The sequence below is a fragment of the Cetorhinus maximus genome, chromosome 6 (assembly GCF_964194155.1).
Source record: "Cetorhinus maximus chromosome 6, sCetMax3.hap1.1, whole genome shotgun sequence".
NCBI lineage: Eukaryota > Metazoa > Chordata > Chondrichthyes > Lamniformes > Cetorhinidae > Cetorhinus > Cetorhinus maximus.
In genome coordinates, this window is record NC_135884.1 from 125,341,266 (window position 1) to 125,353,976 (window position 12,711).

General features: G+C 39.4%; 1 protein-coding gene across 5 annotated transcripts in view; it reads left to right on the top strand.

Annotated features, from left to right (window-relative positions):
• Window positions 1-11,857, top strand: part of zfpm1 (zinc finger protein, FOG family member 1) — a 222,465-nt gene extending 210,608 nt beyond the window's left edge. For all 5 annotated transcript variants that reach the window (XM_078544438.1, XM_078544437.1, XM_078544441.1 and 2 more), the window contains 2 exons: window positions 6,092-6,235; window positions 6,611-11,857. In XM_078544438.1, the coding sequence (XP_078400564.1) occupies window positions 6,092-6,235; window positions 6,611-9,114 (2,648 nt within the window). In that variant the 3' untranslated portion in view covers window positions 9,115-11,857. The remainder of the gene's footprint in view (window positions 1-6,091; window positions 6,236-6,610) is intronic.
• Window positions 11,858-12,711: the final 854 nt, after the last annotated feature.

Here is a 12,711-nt window from a genome sequence, read left to right on the forward strand (position 1 = left end):
GATATCTTAAAAGGAAATCATGGGTTTAAAAACTGGGTGCTTTGTACTTGCCCTAAATATCCAAGGTATCCTCTATTTTTAGCCCATTTTGAAGTATTCCTTTTACAATAATGCTGCAAGAATCCCTTTAATAACCATTTGACTAGCCAAATATTGAAGGGAAGAGTTTCCATTGACAGTAGAATTGGAGAACTCTTCTTCCATCATTAGAATTAATATAGTTCATCTGTTTTCAGACTGGTTGTGACTCTCTGTTTTGTAAATCACATGTTTAGACTCTTTTTTATAAGAGGACGATGGTGCTTTTTATACTTTCACTCCAAAGCCTTTCATTTGGCTTGTGGCATCAGTTTAGACAGTTTAAAAAAAGCAACTGCATCATTCATCTTTTGTGATGCACCCAAAAGAAAGGTGCAAGTGTCAGCAGCCATTCTATTTGTCCATTGGCTGATATGGACTGGATGTCGGTGTGGTCAGTGACATCTTGTGTATTCTTATGTTCATCAAGTACACCACAGGAAGGAATTATAGCGCCTTCAAGTCCCAAGGCACTTTACAATGAATGACGTACTTTTGAAGTACGTCACTGTTGTAACGTAGGAAATGTGGCAGCCAATTTGCACATAGCGAGTGCCTGCAGACAGCAATGTGTTAATGGCCAGATAATCAGATAATCCATTTTCAGTGATATAGGTTGAAGGCTACTTATTGGCCAGGACGTTGGGAGGAACTCCCCTGCTCAACTTTGAATAGTGTTATGGAAGTTTAAACACCCACCTGAGAGGGCACAGGTGACCTCGGTTTAACATCTCTCCTGAAAAATGGCATCTTTGGCACAGCGGTACATCCTCAGTATGGCAGTGGAGTGTCAGCCTAGATTTAGTGCACAAGTTCCTGGAGTGGGACTTGAACTCACAACCATCTGACTTGGGCAAAAGTGCTACCATTGGACCAGGGGGAGGCCGTGGTGTAGTGGTATTGTCACTCGACTAGTATTCCAGAGACCCAGGGTAATGCTCTGGGGGCCCGGGTCTGAATCTCACCACGGCAGGTGGTGAAATTTGAATTCAATTTTAAAAAAACCTGGAATTAAAAGTCTGATGATGACCATGAAACCATTGCCAAAACCCATCTGGTTCACTACTGTCCTTTAGAGAAGGAAATCTGCCATCCTTACCTTACCTACATGTGCCAAAATGTGGTTGACTCTTAAAAATGCCCTCTGAACGATGACAATTAGGGATAGGCAATAAATAAACACACACATCCATGAACGAATAAAAAAAAAAGTATATAAAATATGCAGGCATAGGAGGTGCCGAATGTACAAAATTAAGATACCGTATGTTGGGGATGGGGAGGAAAGGCATAATGGGAAAACTGCGAAAAGAAAACCTGAAAGAACAAAAAGCAATGAAATGACCAGTATTTTTGTAACCTACCTTCGTGGGAGCTAGCTAGTTACATCGCCAGTTGAGCAGCTCCATAGATGCCAACATTGCATCCAAATCAGGAAGTATCTGTGGCTGGAAAACCCCTTGCCTGGTTGATGCTATATATTTGTTTCTAGCATCCTGAGATTGAAATCAGCTGGGTTCAAGAACCAGAAAGGATAGTATATTTGAATACTGCAATTGGTCTTCCTATAATTAAATCCTGTAGAAACGTGTTTTAAAAATCAAAATTTCAAAATAAGGTATCTAAGGTATCATATTGTTTATAAATCACTTTTAGGCCAAGAATCTTGAATGAATAGACTTTGAAGAGACTTACTGGTATTATAACAAGTAATCTGCTACATTGTATAATCTAGTAGATTCTTGACTCAGGGATGTGAGATACACAGATCCATCAGTCATTGTCAGTTGTTCTCAGTCGGGCATTTAATCCCAGAAAATGACACTTTGACAAATGAGACATTCTGCTTAATTTTCTTATACACAACAGTAAAACAATGCCTCCAAGAAGTGAAATGACACTGCCACTAGCAATCGTAGGAGGGCCTGTAATTCATACTCCATGGTCAAGAATGAATGAATGAATGAACCAAGGTGTACAGTGAAAGATAAAATTAAGCTTAATGTTAGGATTTTCTGTAAATCAGATGTAACTAGATTTCATAGAATCTTAGAGCAAAGGAGGCCTATGGCCCATCGCACATTTGATTCCATATTTGTCATTATACACGTTTTTGGCTTTCTTGCCTAAGAGATTTGTTTGGAGAAATCAGTTCCCATTTATATTAATATGCACATGGGAGGCAATGCCAAGTTATTTTACTGGAAATCGATGGCCTATTTTCAAGAGCTTTCATATAAAGTGCATGCACCTGTAGACTGGAAGATGTAGTTTCCATCTCTCTCTTTGTTATTGCCAATAATAACAACAACTTAAATTTACATTGAGCCTTTAGCGTAATAAAACATCTCAAGATGCTTCACAAGAGCATTATAAAACAAGCCACAGAAGGAGATATTAAGTCAGGTGACCAAAGCTTAATCAACGAAATAGGTTTTAAGGAGTCTCTTAAAAGAGGTGAGGTGTAGGGAGGGTATCTGGAGCACAGGGCCTAGGTCACTCCAGGCATGGCCATAAATGGCAGAGTGATTAAAATCAAGGGTATTAAAATTAATTTTAGACAAGCATTAGATAAGACAAGATATCTCGGAGAATTGTGGGGCTGAAGCAGTTTACAGAGGTAGGGAAGGGCGCAGTCACGTAGGGATTTGAAAACAAGGATGAGAATTTTAAAATCAAGACATTGGCTCCTGGCAAGCAATGTAGGTCAGTGAGCACAGGGAAAATAGTTGAATGGTATGATGTGAGTTAAGTCACAGACAGCAGAGTTTTGGATGACCTTAAGTTTAGGGAGAGTAAAATATGGGCAACCATCCAGGAGTGCATTGAAATAGTCAAGTCTAAAGGTACCAAAAGAATGAATATTTCAGCAGCAGATGAGCCGAGACAGAGACGAAGTTGGGCAATGTTACAGACTGGAAACAGGTGGCCTTAACGATGATGCAAACATGGGGTCAGAAACTCATCTAGGGGTCAAATGTGCCAAGATTGTGAGTAGACTGGCTTAATCTCAGACTGTTGTCAGGTTGAGGGATGGAGTTGGTAGCTAGGGAACGGAGTTGGAGATGAGAACTATGGCTTCAATCTTCCCAATGTTTAATGGGAGGAAATCTCTGCTTATCCAGTACAGGACGTCAGATAAGCAGTCTGATAATTTAACAACAGTGATCGAGAAAGCTGGTGGAGAGGTTGAGCTGGGTTTCGTCCGTGAACGTGTGAAAACTAACATTCTGCTTTCAGACGATCTCATCAAGGGACACCATGTAGATGGGAAGTAGGAGGGAAGGGCCAAGGATAGATCCTTAGGGGTCGCCAAAGGTAGCGGTATGGGAACAGCCAGAAGTGCCATTGTAAGTGATTCTCTGCCTATGATTAGATAAATAAGAATGGAACCACAGAGCTGTCCCACCCTGCTGGATAACAGTGGAGAGGAGTTGGAGGAAGATACTTTGATTACCTGTGCAAAAGGCTGCAAACAGGTCGAGAAGGGTGAGGAGGGAACACTCATAAGATGTAATTGTGACAAAGACCTTAATATCTCGGAGATATTAAGTCAGATGACCAAAGCTTAATCAATGAAGTAGGTTTTAAGGAATCTCTTAAAAGAGGGGAGGTGTAGGGAGGTATCTGGAGCACAGGGCCTAGGCCACCCCAGGCATGGCCACCAGTGGTAGAGTGATTAAAATCAAGGGTATTAAAATTAATTTTAGATGAGCATTAGATAAGTGCAGATATCTCGGAGAGTTGTGGGGCTGAAGCAGATTACTTTGAGAAGACCTGTTTCGGTACTGTGGCAAGCACGGAAACCAGATTGCGGAGATTTGAACATGGGACTTCTAGAAAAGATGAGAACAGATTTGGGAGGCAATAATATAAAAATTGCCTTGTTCATATATGCTAAACTTCTGCAATTTTTTAAAACTTCCTTGCCCCAGTAAGCAGACCTGCTTCAAAATTTTCTTAGCGTAGTCAGAATCCTGTTTTTAACATTTTCTCCAGAATTCGTGAACGGGGATGCTGTGGTTGCACGTTCTTGAAAATGACCGCAGAAATCAGTGACATCAAAACTATGTCTTGGTAACATTGTATTCAGTAGATAGTTCCCCACCGTCTTATCCTTCTGAGTTTTCTGCTTCATTATATGGAGAAGTAGCAATAGTATTTTAAACCAGCTTTTAGATTTTGTACAAGTTATTTGGCACATAAGATAAAATTATTCAGAACTCTGACGGGGAGCTGGACTGCATAACACAAGCCATTGACCAGATACGATTACCAAAATTAGCATTACATGCTGTGGTCCGTTGCATCAGTGTTTTACAGGGAAATAACAAAAAAAAGTTTGGACTTCCAAAAGGCATTTGATAAGGTGTCGCGCAGCAGACTTGTGAGCAAAATTAGATCTCGTGGAATGAAAGGGACAACTGTAGTAACATGGATATGAAATTGTCTGAGTGACAGGACTCAAAGTGAATGGTTTTTCGGACTGGAGGAAGGTTTGCAGTGGAGTTCCCCAGAGATCGGTATTAGGACGCATGCTCTTCTTAATATATATTAATGATCCAGACCTTGGTGTATAGGGCACAGTTTCGAAATTTGCAGATGATATGAAACTTGGAAGTACTGTGAACCATGAGGTGAATAATTTAGGACTTCAAAAGGACAAAGGCTGGTGGAATGGGTGGACAAGTGGCAGGTGAAATTCAATGCAGGAAAGTGTGAAGTGATGCATTTTGCTAGGAAGAATGCAGAGAGACAACATAAAATAAAGAGTACAATTCTAAAGGGCATGCAGGAGCAGAGGGACCTGGGTGTCTACATGCATAAGTTATTGAAGGTGGTGGCAGTACAGGTTGAGAGAGCGATTAATACAACATTCAACATCCTGGGCTTTATCAATAGGGGCATTGAGTACAGAAGCAAGGAAGTTGCGTTAAACTTGTATAACGCACTAGCTCGGCCTCAGCTGGAGTATTACATCCACTTCTGGGCATCATGTTTTAGGAAGGATTTGAAAGCATTAGAGAGGGTGCAGAAAGATTCCTGAGAGTGGTTCTAGGGAACCATTTGGGTAGGTTGGAGAAGTTGGTACTGTTTTCCTTGAGGAAGAGAAGTTTTAGAGGAATTTTGATAGAGGCATTCCAAGTCATGAAGGGTCTGGACAAAGTAGATAGGAAGAAACTATTCCCATTGGTGAAAGGATCGAGAACCAGAGGGCACAGATTTAATGTAATTGGCAAAAGAAGCAATGGAGACATGAGAAAAAACTTTTTTACACAGCGAGTGGTTAGGAATGCAGTGTCTGAGAGTGTGGCGGAGACACATTCAGTTGAGGCTTTCAAAATGGAATTGGATCATGATCTGAAAAGGAAAAAATGTGCAGGGTTACAAGGAAAAGGCAGGGGAGTAACACTAGATGAATTGGCCCTTCAGAGATCCAGCACAGACACGACAGGCCGAATGGCCTCCTGTGCTGTAACCATTCTGTGATTTTTTTTGATGGGTGGCTGGGGAATCGTCTGTATGGATGGTGCCTATACGGACTCAGAGGCATTTGATAAGGTTCTGCACAAGAGTGTTTACAAAAATGAAAAAGCTTGGAATTGGAAGAGGCATTCTGATACGAGTTGGTAATTGGCTGGGAGGTAGAAGACGGACATGACCTGCTACTCAGAGAACATTGACTTTATTGCTACTATGTCAAGTGGTGCTCCCAAAGATGGGCTAATGGAATTGAGATACAGATCAGTCATGATCTCATTGAATGGCAGAATAGGCTTGAGGGGCTGAATGGCCTACGCTTGTTCCATATGAAATTGTCATTGAAAAAAGATAAGTAAGCTGCATTTCTAAGCAAGGGATGTATTGTTTTTAAAATGTTTGAGTAAGACAGGAATTGAGATACAGATCAGTCATGATCTCGAGGAGAACCTTGCATTTCATACTAAAATTGAGAGAGGTGGTGTGGATTTTAAAGGACAAATCCCTAAGACTGTTGTGTGGTTTGCCATAGGTGTTTGTCATGGCTGTGGATTTGTCTCTACCACAAGAGATACCTTGTACAGTCATCTGCTTACCAATCATATGGCCTGCCAGCCAGGTTCAAAAGGTGACTCATATTCTCCAAGGACAGGTCTACCTGCTCTTCCTCTAACAGGTAAGCAAGAAACACATAATGGAAATATCCCACTTTGGTATTTTAGTGTCAGCTTGAAATGGCAAATGCTTGCATAATGTTAGGTCTGTTCCTTATTTATTGCATTACAGACCAAATGGTATTTTTATAAAATGGTTTTTAAATGAGGGAAAATATTCATATTTTAATATTCCAAAGGTTATGCAATTTGTTAACAAGGGGGGAAGAAGTAACACCAAGTTTTAGAAACATTTCCAGTTTGCAGATATCAGCTGTATAGAATTAATGGCATTTAAAAATTCTGTTTAATAGACTAAACAAGTGAAAATAATGCTGGATTTATTCAACTTTTATTTATATTCCTGGTTTATTTTATTTGTAATCTGTTCGTCACAGGTGTGAAAATTGCAAATCCTTTCCTAAGCCTGAAGTGTAACCAGTGTGAGTACGTTGGGGATTCTGAATCAAGCTTGCAGCAACATATTTCATTGCATGTTGTACAAGATACACTTCAATGCAATCAATGCCACGAGAAGCTAAGAAATGCTGCGGAGTTAGTCAAGCACATGGAGATTCATCAAGATAATGAATCAAAGCACAACAGGGAGGAAACAAAGGACCGAGATGATGGAGGATCTCCAGCTTTAAGTAGGGAGGCTTCTGAGGAACTTAATATAGTAGTGAAAGTCAAAGAGGAACCTCTCAATTTGCAGTGTGAAAGTGAAGGCGATAGGACTATGGAGGAGAGTCAGACAGATCCCACCCCTGACCGGTCCTCCAATGTTTCATCACCAAGAAGCGCCCTGATGGCAAAAGTGAAGTCAGAGTGTTCAAGTCCGACACCAGTCTCAAGCCCAGTACACTGTGGGACGGGTTCAATTATTCCAGAAGGAACAGTTCTAATACCATATATGTTCAGTCATGAAACTTCCACATTTCCACAAGCTTCAGAAATTTTAGCCAAGATGTCTGAGCTGGTCCACAGCAGGCTAAAGCAAGGGGTCAACAACTATCCACTTCTTTATGCAGGAGCACCCATTCAAAAAGGAGCAACGTGCTATGAATGTGACATTACATTCAATAATATCAACAACTACTTGGCGCACAAACGTCTCTACTGTTCTAGCAGGCATCAGCAGGCAGAAAATCCTACTGTTGATGACACTGTGAAGGATTCTGCACCCGTAAGTAAAAATGAACAAGTAACTCATAGTCCAGCTTCTGGAACGGAAAACCAACATGCCTCTTCCTCACAGACTGACTCTGAAAGAGACCTACGGATACCAAATGTCGAGAGTAAACCTCCAGAAATCAAAAATGAGGACAGCACCATGAAGGATACCTCGTCTGAAGGGGAAAGCCTTAGTAGAGTTAGTGAAGGCAGCCGAAGTCCAAGCAACTCCGTTGAAGATTTTGATGATGACCCATCAAAAACTGTTTGTGAAGCCTGCAATATAAGGTTTACCCGTCATGAAACTTATGTTGTCCACAAACGTTTATATTGTGCTTCAAGGCATGACCCTCCTCTTCGGAGGCCAAATGGAGGAAAAGTGGCAACCCTTCAGCAAACTGTACGTACACGTAAACGTAGAAAGCTGTATGAGATTCATGGTACTAGCCATCAGCCTCTTCCTCCACCTTCCCCAAGTGAAGCATCTGCTCATAGTCCTTCAGCTGCCATTCTTCAAAGTGCTGGGCTACCTAACAATGTAGAAGCTTTGAAAATTAAACAAGAGGCGCTCTCACTTTCTTCAAGGTCATCTGATTCTCTTTCCCTGTCAACAGGTTATATATTAACAACTCAGTCCAGTGCAACATCATCACCGAGTTCAAGTTCAGATGTTGATGGACCAATTGATCTTAGCAAAAAGCCTCGTATTCAGGAAGAACCGTTGATTCATGTTGCCCCTTTGCATCCAGCTTCTCATTTTTCAACAGACTATCATGAATGTACCTCCTGCAAAATCAGTTTCAACAATGTAGAAAACTATCTCACTCACAAAAAGTATTACTGCTCTTCTACCGCTCTTCAGCACAGTAAGGTGGAGCATCTTGCCAGAGCAAAGATGCAGGCTCCTGCTTCAATAAAAGCTAAGAAAAATAGGATGGAAATTGCAGACCCTCAGATACAAACAGAGGAATTGAAGAAAAAAGATATAAGCACTAAATGTATTCCAGAAAGTCCAAGCGTAGTACATCGCTGTATTACTCCCAACAGCTCTCCAGGAATGTATCACAGTAGTTCAGATGTTTTGCAGGATGGGCCTCAGTTGTCCCCCCATGTTAAGACCTTCTCAGCACCTCAGCGCACTCATTCAGTCATCTGTCCCTATTGTCCACTTAATGGACCAATTGAAGGAGACCTTGTTGATCATTTTAAAAATGTTCATGATTTGTTGTTGGCCAAGCAGCTATCAACTGGGCACACAGCAGAAGGTTTAATGCACGATATTTCATCGCCAGGTAAACTCATAACAAACAGTATTTCTGAAACCAGTCCTCAGAATTCGATAGTTCCTGCCCCATCTCTCAAGTCAGTTGCTCAAATACAGAAGAATACCCCGAATGCCAAAGATCAAAGAGAATCTGTCTCTTCCCAGTCTTCAATCGAAAGTCCATTGCAGAACATCTCACCGAAACCTTTAGTGACATCCTCCCCCAAAGTTGCTTTGAAAATATTACCAGTGCCTGAAAGCCCCAGGAACCCAGGTTTCAAATCCCTCAGCCCATCCATTAATGTTGACAAATCTGTTCAGACAGCCATGTCACTCCCAAGCCCAGTGCAGAATGGAAACCACAGATACTGTCGCTTGTGTAACATCAAGTTCAGTAGCCTTTCAACTTTTATAGCTCACAAGAAGTATTACTGTTCTTCTCATACTGCAGAACATGTGAAATAAGTTCTTGCATCTGCAAGCTGTATCGTGAATGTTTGCTCTGATATTTGGCACAAATTACCTAACACCTCAATACCTGTGCATTTGCTGTACAGTTTAGAAACAATCATGAAAACACAACATTGGTTTCTGGTGTTCAAATGTTAACCACATTCCAGCCTTAGTAAGTTAAAATGGCCCAGGATGGGGAGACTTTTTTTTTCATACTATCTCCTTAAATTGGATTCATTTTCGAACTCCTAGGCTTAGCTGGTGAAATACATTAAAGGATTGTACTTTCTCAGTTGACTGAATAAGGATGATATATATAAATTAAATCTTTCACATCTATTTACATGCCTAGCGTTTAATATACTCATTTTGAAGAAACCATGTGAAAGAGCCAATAGGTATGTTTACCAGCTGCATAACAAAATATTTTTATAATAATCTCCCAAACCAAATTAATTATATGCTGATTTTCTTAGAAACATTTTTGGAATCTTCCATGTGCAACCTTTGGGTGAGTTTAAAACAAAGCAAGTATTATACTTTCATCACTTTTTTGACAATCTGGCACCTACATTTGCTTTTATTTAGGGAAATAGCCTGCAGATTATGAAAGGTGGATGGAAATGTTTGAGTTAGTTGAAGTATCCCACAAGTTTGTTCATTGAATAAACTCATGTTAAATCCTCTGTAACCTCATGTGTGCTGGTTAAATTTCCCTCTTCTGAAGGAACTTTATTGCAATATAACTTTCAGTGTTTTCAATCTTAAGGGCGTCCCATGCCATTAAAAATAGCCAACCTGCCATGAATTTCAAACCTTTTTTGGACGTTGGATGCATTTTAATTCAAGGACAGGCTTGGCTTTGATTGGCAGATTGACCAGAACTTGGTCTTACAAATTCAGTATTTATAACTCAAGTCAAAAATATTGGAAATGATTCATAAGAAAATTTTGGAACAGTCACGTGTTTCTTCACAATTTTTATCACACAAATACTGACAGTTGAATACTACTGAAAACTGAAAAGTGATCACTAGGGGGCAGAGTAGTTTAAAACTAGTTTGTGTAGATTTAGTGATACTCTTGCTAATTGTTTAGTTAGTGCATGCTAAAGCTGTCAAGTCTTCATTTCAGTACATTCAATTCAACTGTAGTAATGTCTCTAATTTTTATTTATTAGTGTTGTATTTATTATCAGGGTTTACATGCAAAGCCAGCACAAAAGCAAAAATGTGTTGGTAGCAGCATTATTTTTTATTTTTGAGCTTCGTTTACCAGAACAGGATTCAAATTAACATAGTAAATGTTATGAAAAAAAATTAATTTGAACTGTTTCGTTGTACAATATCCATAGGTCCAATGCATCTCGGGATTAATTGCCTTTCTTTTGCGTTTTATCATTTGTAGACCAAGCTTATTGCTATAATGTACATTAAGTGTGCTTAATGAATGGAATGGTGTCTTGGTGCTTTAATGTGAATGATTCCTAATCTTTATCAATGTGGCCTTTTTCATGAATTATTGTTGATCATGATTGTGTTTTACGTTGCTCATCTAAAAGGTGTAATGTTAGATGAAAGGAACAAGTTGCTTTGTTCAGTGGCATTCGTGTGAGTTAAAAATGTCTTAACATTTTTAAGATTTGAGTGCAATGAAAGGAGGAAGAGATGGCCGTCAGCCTGACTGGGCCTGAATAAACATCTTGGAAATTAGAGCACAGAGTAACACAATTTGGCCCATCATAGATGTGGCAGTGTTAGCTCTAACCTGAATTTCTCTGTTCACCTCTTCCCACTTTCTAACCCCCACAACCCCCACCAGTGAGTGTCATGCTCTGTTTGGAACTAAACAAACTCATTTTCCATCAATGGAGGGAAAAATGAGAGGCAAAAGTGGCACTTGGACCAAAAATTCAGTGGTACCAAGTGAGCATCTGCTGTACTCCCAGGCAGATTCATTTTCTTTCGGGTCAAAACATGTTACTGACCAAATATTACACCCGTAGACTGTTACCTACAATGCCTTGGTAGTCTTTTTGGAGGTATATTGTGGTATAATTTTAAATATCATTCGGATTTTATTCATCCAGAAGATTGTTACATCACTAAATTAAATAAAACACCTATGGCTACTCTACAGTTTGTAGACTGCAAATGTTTTGTAAAGATTTATGAAAGCAATGACATTTAAATGAAGTTGGATCAAGCAAAAGATATATGGTCTCTGAAACTCTTGTTGTTTGCATGATTGTTCCTATGTAATCGGAAAAGCTATGCTTTGGTTGCACGTGTGTCTTTCTAAGACTTTATGAAATACAAGATTTTTTACTTTTCCAGAAGGTGCTGTTAATTTATTTATATTGTAGAGCAGTGTTTACTATGATAATCTGTGGAATAAACCTTGACATAAGTCTCTCTCTACAAAGCAGTGCAAATGGATGTTCAGTTTAATAAATCCATTTTTACACTTTTTGCACTGTACTGTATGAATTTTGCTGAATGATGTAGTTTAGAAGCTATTTACAGGATATTTATGTTTCAATTCAGCACTTTTATACCTCTGAATTTGCCTAATATAGTGACCAATAACTTTCAACTCTCAGTTGAAGGCTGCCTTCAGTGATTTAACCATTTCTGAGACTGATCATGTTGTTAAATTGAATGTCATTCTTAATTTCCGATTGGGAACTGACCCCTACACACTAGTTTGAGCTATGCATGCTAATAAATTGTCCAGTGGGACACCTGAAGCACTACTATGCCTCTCTTGTCTTTGTGAGTCCTTTTGTATAATGTGTTTCTCTCTGAATAAGTATCTTTCTTATGACGAAAGTAATTGCACTTTCGCATGAAGAGACAGAACCACAGTGAGTATATTATGCCAGTGAAGTTGGACTTCTCCATGGACCCAACATTCATGGTATTCTGCCTGTTGTGTCTGTTATATCCTATTCTCATATTGGACTGAATAAGTTAGTTTGTGGCGATGCACCTTGAACATGGAGGAACTGACCATGCAATACAGTTTTGAATTCATTCACAACACTTGTATTTCCTAGAAATTGAGCACAGAGTTTGTTTCACATACAGTCATTGGAGAAGGACACTATGTAAACATAGAACAGTGGTGGGGTGGGGCAGGGGGCTAGTTGCAGATAGGGAAATTTAAAAATTCTTGTTTTAACTGGAATAAAAAGCCATATCTCCACTTTTAAATTTTACAGCATTAACAAGACAGTGATATATCTGGCATTAATTATATGCTGTAAATTGGCAGTGTGTGTTGAAACATTGGTGACCTTTAAAGGTTCCTGATGTGAAGAAAGGGGCTGTGTAACTAATTGATCAACATATATGAAAGTTTTCTTGTAATATAGGCTAGTGGATTTGTATTGACTGCAGTTGAAGTATACTATTTCAGTTTTCAAAAGACTCTCCTACAAATGGTAAGCCTTATTTAGAATATGTCAATGACTCAAATATGCAAAATATCAATTTTCCCAGCTGCTTGTTTTCCCACTATTCGTTTTCTCAGGTAATTTCAAAAGTTACTCCTGCATACTGTAAATTAAATTTGTAGGGACAACAGTTTGCTAAGTCAAAGGATTGA